General features: G+C 30.8%; 1 protein-coding gene across 1 annotated transcript; it reads left to right on the top strand.

Moving 5' to 3' along the window:
• Positions 1-204: 204 nt before the first annotated feature.
• Positions 205-4169, top strand: LOC143251184 (uncharacterized). The gene is made up of 3 exons (XM_076502595.1): positions 205-341; positions 955-1284; positions 3514-4169. Exons 1-3 carry the CDS (start codon positions 329-331, stop codon positions 3663-3665), a joined length of 495 nt encoding a protein of 164 aa, XP_076358710.1. The 5' UTR covers positions 205-328; the 3' UTR covers positions 3666-4169.
• The last annotated feature ends 4431 nt before the right edge of the window (positions 4170-8600 follow it).

Genomic DNA, 8600 nt, shown 5'->3' with positions numbered 1-8600 from the left:
TGATACTGACCTTTCCTGTAAGTCCACTCTGGGGTTAATACTTCGATAAATACCATAAGATAACAAGTTGCTGTGGTCATTAACTGGCACGTATCATTACAAACATGATTAGATAATGGATGTGATGACTAATTGTTCCCGAACAGATCATTCAAGAAGCTGCACACGAACCGCTGAATTATCTTGAATGTTTCACACGGCACTTTATGTTACAAGAATTGTCTCAATAAATAGAGGTTGTTGAGAAAAAGAAAGCTAATTACTACTATTGTAACACACGAAAAAGTTTACAAACCGTAGTAGTTAGTTGAGTAGAATCACCCTGAAGATGGAAAAAGCTGGTAAGTTATTTACTTGTCTATGTGAAAGTTGCTACTCATGGGGTACACAGTTAAAACTTAGGTTTAGAGAATAATACAAACACTTTTACCTCATAACAATACTGAGTTCCATAAACACACTTGTCGGGACTGTAATAATATTGATAGTTGTAGAGATATAAATACAGAAGTTTTGTACTCTTACCAAAGTAAGTAAAGTAGCTGCAAAATGAATAGTTAGTTTATGTTAATACATGTGTATCAAGAAAACACCTACATGTTTGTTCCGTTCCCTGTTTGTAAGACTGATCACCTATATTTTACGTCAGTTAACAGAACTGAGCTATTTTTATCAGTCCATCATGATTCTGTTATCTTAAATCTGAATATTCGATGTTGCATTTCATCAAACAGACGTGTATTAATTCTACGGAATAGAAAGTGTTATTTTAAAAAAGGTTTTCTTAATTATTTAAGACGTACCTTTTAATTTTGTAGACTTAAATTTTGAAAGCTTCATTTTTGACAAAAAGAAGTAAGTTATACGACCAAGGATAAAGAAATAATTTTGAAAAATTTAAGCAGGAAGTTTTTTATTGTATGTAAGATGTAACTAAAGTTTATTTTAAAATAGGTGAATCAAAGAAAGACGACAGCTGTTGTACATGTGTTGTTACATGTCGCTGTGAAAATGGAAAGATGAAATGCGTCTGTAACTGTAAGGATGACACATCTCAATGTTGTACAGAAGCTAAAGAGGGGAAAAACAAATGTACAGTTACTGTTGTTTGTGAATGCGGAGATGCACGTTGTAGTCCAGACTGTAAGAAGGAGTCATGCAAAGATTGTGTAGAAGCCAGAAAGAAGAACAGTTGTGTTTGTAACGTTACCTGCTGGTGTGAAAACGGAAAGATGAAATGTGTTTGTAACTGCAAGGGTAACACTTCTCAATGTTGTGAAGAAGGTAAGAAGAGAAAGGATAAATGTACTGTTAGTTGTCAGTGTTGAAAAAGGAAGGATTAATCCTATATTACTGAATTTTCAATGTTCGTGAATTGTTTGAGTGAAAAACACTTAAATTGAATGGTACTGATCAATAAGAGGATATTAATTTTATTATGATATACGTACTTTAAATATGTAACGTTAACGTAAATATTTTTCAAATCTTTCACAGAATGAGAGACAGTTAGGAGTTTATCACATTGAATACCGATAAAAGTATATTGGTTCTCTTTCTAATTCGATAAATATTATTATATATATTTGAACTTTTCAATTAAGGGTTCATGAGGATTTGTTATATAATTAGCTAGATATATCAAACATGCTTAAATATAATGTTAATTACTTTAATATATTTTTCTTAATCATTATACCTTATGCAGACGGGTACTATTGGATTTTTGTAACGTCTTAAAACCAATTCGTGACAAAGGAATCGATACAAGTAACTATAGAGGATATTTTTAAGAATATAATTTTACGATGTTAAATTAATAAAATAAGGATGATACCAAATTACTGTATAAAAGTTTTATTGAATCGGCAGTAACCTTAATCTGATAATATCAGAATATGGAGTTCGATCCTTTACGATGGTAAGTTCAGGTAGACTTGTATGCAGTTTGCGTACAAACAAAACACATAATTTTAATATATTATCCCTATAACCATACAGGAAAGTGATTTAATTTAAAATTACTATGCTCTTTTATCACTGACAGATATTTATTTTTTTTATTTGATTTGATATTCGCGCTAAACTACACGAGGACTTCTCTACTATTCTTCTGTGATTTACGAGGGAAATACCAGAGGGAAGGCAACCGGTCATCATCGACAAATTGTTAGACTAACCTACACATAAAACACAACCACGATGAAATTGTAAAGGATATTGTGTGGAAGTGATACTCGAAACGGTGACCCAAATATTACTAGACGAACGTTTTACATTGTGGCCATAACGGGGTCATTTCATTAGAAGAGAAAGTTACAGATGTTTATGGAGTATCTGTTTATTGTTGCTAATCTACCCAGTAATTGTGGATATGATCTGGTTCACCTTGAAGATCGAAATTGTATTTACCGTTGCTCTTTTTATCCACAGTTCTATCTAATCTAATGCAACAACTACTATTCAGAAAGTTAACAGTGGAATTCGTTGCCAGTAGATTGGTTCATGTCTCAGACAGATGCCCTTACAAAGTTTAAATATAAACCAATGTACATGTAACCTAACATAGTTAAAGCTAAATATTGAGCTATAACCAAACCAAAGTGATATCGTACCTAGTACAATTTGATAACTGACCGATATGATCAGAGAATAGAGATCATGAGCCAGCGCTGTCTAGGTCTGTAACATTTAAACTGGTAACAGGGAAATTAAATATGTAATAAAGTGTAAAATACTAGATGTTAGTATAGCTGAATCAAGATATTTTACAACAACTTGCAGTCCGATATTTATATTACATGGAACGAAAATTACTAACATCCTGGAGCTTAGGGTTCGTCAAGAGCAACATATTCTAATTTCTTTATGTAACAAAGGCTCGCGTCGGTGAGAAGGCACCTTCTCTACTTCAAACTGCCGACCAATGCTTATGACACACGGACCATCAGTAACTATTTACTTATTTCTATACGTTTCGTTATTGTCGTAACGTAATTATTTTAGAAAGGAAAGTTACAAAACGCTTATCAAAAAGTAAATTACTTATGGTTGCAAAATGAATAGTTAGTTTATTTAAATACATGATTATCTCAAAAAACCACCCACATGTTTGTCCCGCTTCGAAATTTTGTGAAACTGACCAAACATATTTTACGTCAGTGAACAGAACTGATCTACTTTTATCAGTTCAGGATGATGCTGTCATCTTAAATCTGAATATTAGATGTTGCATTTCATCCAACAGACGAGTGTTAATTCTACGAAATAGAAAGTGTTATTTTAACACATGTTTTTGTAATTATTTAAGACGTACCTTTAATTTTGTAAATTAATTTTGTAAAAGGTCCATTTTTGACAAAAAACAGATTATACGATCGAGTATCGGTCACAACATAAGTTTTAAAACTATTGAAAGACATGAGTAATAAATATAATACATAAGTAATATTGAAAACAAAATTATGCAGCAATTTTTATTGTACTAAAAGTGTTCCTGAAATTTTTATATAGGTGAAACCATGAGAGACGATAACTGCTGTACATGTGTCGTTACTTGTTGCTGTGAAGACGGAAAGATGAAATGTGTTTGTAACTCCAAGGGTAACACTTCTCAGTGTTGTAAAGACGGAAAGGATAAATGTACTGTTACTTGTGAGTGTTAAAGATGAAAGGACTTATCCCATACTACTGAAATTTTAATGATGGTGAATTATTTGACTGAAACTCGTTAATTGATGGCTGAATTAAATGCAAGAGAAAATTAATTTTAAGATGAAAAACGTAATTTAAAATTGTAATAAGTATTTTTCATATAATTCACTGTTTTCTAGAAAGACGGTTAGTACTATACCAAACCGAATACGGATTAATGTATGTTGGTTCTCTTTTCAATTTTGATAAATGTGATTATATAAAGTTTAAATGTTTAATTGATGATAGATAATTATTTAAACAATTAGCTATCTAGATACATCAAACATAGTGAAGTCAAAATGTTAATTGGTTTTATAATGTTTTTTTTTCAATTTAATCTTTGTACCATCAACAGACTGGCATCATTTGTTTGTGAATGAATAATCAATATAAGAAGCTACAGTGGCTTTTAGGAATACAATGTTGTGATGTTAAATTAATAAAATAAACTACATGAAATTCTTGTATGAACATTTATTGGTCACCAGTATTCTTCATCGTATAATATCAGAATGTGGACTTCTATTTTTTCAATACTTAGTGCAAAGAGACGAACGTACAGTTTGTCTTAAAAAAAACACACGAATTTTTTGTATAAAAATTCATCATCATTACCACAGTGTAATTTGAAATGAGAAATTTCTAAATTTTCAATTTGATATTCAGTATTTATTTTTAATCTTTAAAGTTACACGAGTGTTGTTTGCCTTAGCTGTCTGTAATTTAATAGTAAACAACTGGAAAGAAGGCAGCTAGTTATCATGAGTTCCCGCCAACTATTGTTGTACTGCTTCAGGATTCATTTTATGATTGTCATTATACCTTTATCCAGAGGTTCATTTGCTTTCTTGTTACAACTACTATCCAGGATATTATCAGTGGAACTTCTCTTGCCAGTAAACTGCTTCGTGTGTCAGACAGATGTATTTACGTATTTTAAAAATATACTAATCTAATACAAACATTTATTATAATACTGTACTTGTACTTCAAGTTGTACTAGCTATAATATTGTTGCAGCTAAACACTAGAGCTATAACCAAACTAAAGTGATATCGTACTGAGTAAAATTGTAATTTTAACAGAGAAGAGAGGTCATGAGTTAACGGTGTTCTTTGAACTAGGAAAGCAGAGTGGTGCACAAAACTAGTTTTCACCAGTCTTATTGTTAGAATTATGGTGTACCGAATTTAGAATAACATATATAGAGCACTCAACAAAGTAGGCTATAATCAACTGTCCATTGGATTCTGTGGGCATGCGCTATTAGTTTTCTTTCTTGATTTGCTAAAAAATGTTTGTTATTTACTTATATCCAACCTAAATATTTATATACCAAGACTTCGATTTTTAACAAAACGTATCCTATAAACTGACAACTGAATTTAAGACAATGTACAAGCAACTTAACCTGTAACTTAGAAAATGGTACCAGTTGTTAACAAAGCTGAATCAAGATATTTTACAACAAATGTTACAACATTATTTAGATTACATGAAACGAACAGTAGATTGACCATAAAGTTATAACACCCACACGGCTGTAAGGGGCCACTATGTTTAGTGTGAAGGGGATTCGAACCCGTGACGATCGGATTTCGAGTAGCGTCCACTAACCACATGACCATGACAGGCCTTATTTCGTCATAGGCTGCCGCCGGATAAAAAGGTACCATCTCTTCTTGAAACGTTCGATCATAGCTAACGATACCATGGAGCGTCAGTAACTGTTTACTTGCGTATTATTATAGGTATCTAAGTTATTTTCATTACAAATATAATGTAATAATTTTACTTTAGAGAAAAGTTCCAAAAAATTAGATAATTTAATTCCAGTGATTCTACTATTATAACAAACTTGAGGAATTTTGCGCAAGCTATAATTTTAAGGTTGTAGAAACAACACAGCCCAAGAAACAGAAATATCCGGTAGAATTTTACATTCTATTAACGCATGAAATAATAATGCATATTTATATTAAACATGAATATGAATATTACGAAGATTTGTTGTTCTACAGTAAAGTATGTATTTTTCAGGGGAACTAAATTTTGAAAACAAAAGTATTACTAGGCCTATATGTTGTGAGAGTAATGTACGTAATGTGAATTAATACGCGAGAATAAAAGAATTTTCTACTCCAGATTGTATGTCACATAAACACATAAATTATATTCTTAAAAAATTACACTTACGATGTCATTTCTTTGACTTCACACATAGTAATTATAAAACAAAATATAGATAAAATATACCACAACATATAATATTCCTTAATTACCTTACATTTTTAGTACATGTCATTTATATGTCATTTTTTTGTTTTCACACCATTATGGAAATATAAGTAATCGTTGGAGCTATAGTCTAGATTTGTTTCTTTAGATTTAGGCCTGTAGAGCATGAAACGGAATTTGAACGTAAGGCAAACTTAAATAAAACATTAATTATTATCACAACATCTCCGATAGAGTCGTAATATTGAAACGTTGATTCAAGTAAATAAAGAATATTTAAGAAGTATGCCTGCTATTCCAGAACATAACGTATCTGCGTGCCAGTATTCATTAGGCCGACTATATGACTGACACTATACAACAACAGCTAAAAATCATAAGCCTACTTAAAGATAAAATTTAGTCTGAAGTTGACTACTTTGACACAATGTTACTTAAAGAATTAAATGTTTGTAGTAAATTAAGAATACTAAAATGCCTTATAAATATAACAATATCCTAAAATTTCTAGAGAGAAGGATAGCTATACACATCAACAATCTTTTGTTTTATAGTGGGATTTGATCGTCATTATTCAGTTCAACAACATTTATAAATTTTTTTTTAAAGTGAACCAACGAATCTTGTGATTTAATCTCGTTGCTTAGTGCTATAACGTCAATTTCCGCGTAATCTTTAGGATTTGTGGGAGAAAAGTTCTACGACAATTTTTTTCTGTGAAATTTATAAATGCCACAATACTCTGAACACGAACACTTTTAGTAAATTATAAAAGTGGAACACAATCCGTCCAGCTTTCTGAATTCCATGTTTTCGTGGTCGAACACCTTTGGAAGTAAAGTGTATTTTTTGGGGGTAACAATATCTAATTCTTTATTAGAGTATATAAATATTTTGATTTTCCTAATACCAGAAGCTGTGATATCTTTCTTTATCTCTCCAAATATCAGTCTCGTTGACTTGCATTCTATGTAAAAGATTAATCGTTGAAACTATTCAATTTGATTTAACTATGAAGAAGCATTAAGTTGAGAGAGTAGCTGGTAAAAGAGTATCCCAAGAGGTGGCGGTTGTTAGTGATGACTATCTGCCTTCGTTTGACACTGCAACATCAGGGACGGCGAGTGCAGATAGCCTTACTGTAGGTTTGCGCGAAAGTGAAAAACAAACAAACCATTTTTGTGAAAGAAAAAGTAAAAGATGTTTCTCGTCAGTTCAAATTACACAAACACCAGTTTAATTTTGAAACTTATTTGAAATTTGTAAAGTTATTATTGAATTAATATGGTGAAGTATCATAGTACCACAACAGAATATGATACAATGCGCAATAAAAAAGGTAATTTTTAGATCTATAAATTTGTTTTCTCTGTGGTCATTGCCAAAATGTCATAGAATTTAACGAGGAAAGATCGACGAAGATATGTTACTCTTGGTAAGCACATAAGTGTATTAACTGTGTTGAACATGTGTACTTCTGCAATTTCCTGTAAACTCGGCATCTTTGTGGCGGTACACTTTCGGTGTTAAATTATAGTTTTTCAAGTGAAACGATCGAATTATTTCCTATAATAAAAATACATGTTTTTATTTTTAACTTTGTTATAGTAGACACAGTGACACACTTTCGTATACCACCCAATATCCTGAATTTAGTCTCATGTACTTTCAGACCTTGTTAAAATTCAAGTGTTGGAAAGATTTCACTTAAGTATGAAGCATTGGTAAAATATTCACTGAGTACGAACTATGAAAAAAAACTCATTTAAGTTTGAAACGAAAACATTCATGAAGAACTTTTAGTTTTGACTTTTTGTGAAGTTGATAGAATTATTCAGTTGAGTGTTAAGTTTTGAACAGCATTAAGATGGGTATGAATTGTTGAAAACATTTATCTTATTGTGAACTACTGAAAATCAGTTCGCTGGTTGTGAAGTTTTGGATAGTTTTCTATTCAGTTTCGACATTCACTGACTGGGATAATACTATTAAAATATGGAGTCGTTCTGTTTGTTGTTATAAATGTCTTGTTTCAAGATTTATTAAGTTTTAGGTCACTCATCAAACGTAAAACATAATTTACAATAATTTCAGAAATAATTAGATTTTATTTTTAATGTGTTATATTAATTTGAATACAGGGGAATTTTATATTGTAATTAAGAATGGTGCTTTTGCCCATCTTTTAATCTTAGATTTGAAAGTCTGTGGCAATCTTAGAATGATATCTGTATAGCAATTTTGTTTCTTTGTTTGAAGTAATGGAAAAGTTGAATATTAGAAGCTTCATAAATACTGTTCTAACCTTGATTCCTTTTATTGTCTGTTATGTTGGGCGTGTATATATATATATATATATATATATATATATTACCAGCAGTAGATAAATGACTGTTCAATTGGGCCATTACATAAAATCACAAATCTTTTGTGATATATATTTATTTCCTGTTTTTCTTGTAAATGTAAATTCTTCATGTTATACTAAAGTGCTGAAAGTTTTATCTTTTTGTATTTCTCAATAGAGAACTTTATAGCATAAAACTGATCAAGAAAACATTTTAGATAGAGAGAAATTTTAACATTTTGGGGATTGGTGTAAACGCTAAATATTCTATGTAGTTTTTTAGAATTTTCCGGTAAAGGCAATTGATGGATAATAATGT

This window comes from Tachypleus tridentatus, chromosome 5 (assembly GCF_004210375.1).
Source record: "Tachypleus tridentatus isolate NWPU-2018 chromosome 5, ASM421037v1, whole genome shotgun sequence".
Lineage (NCBI taxonomy): Eukaryota > Metazoa > Arthropoda > Merostomata > Xiphosura > Limulidae > Tachypleus > Tachypleus tridentatus.
This window is presented reverse-complemented; position numbering and strand designations above follow the sequence as displayed.

Bases quoted from the DNA above. Each gene is read 5' to 3' on its own strand.
- LOC143251184 (XM_076502595.1), top strand. The intron at 1,285-3,513 runs GTAAGAAGAGAA...ATTTTTATATAG, and splicing joins TTCTCAATGTTGTGAAGAAG to GTGAAACCATGAGAGACGAT.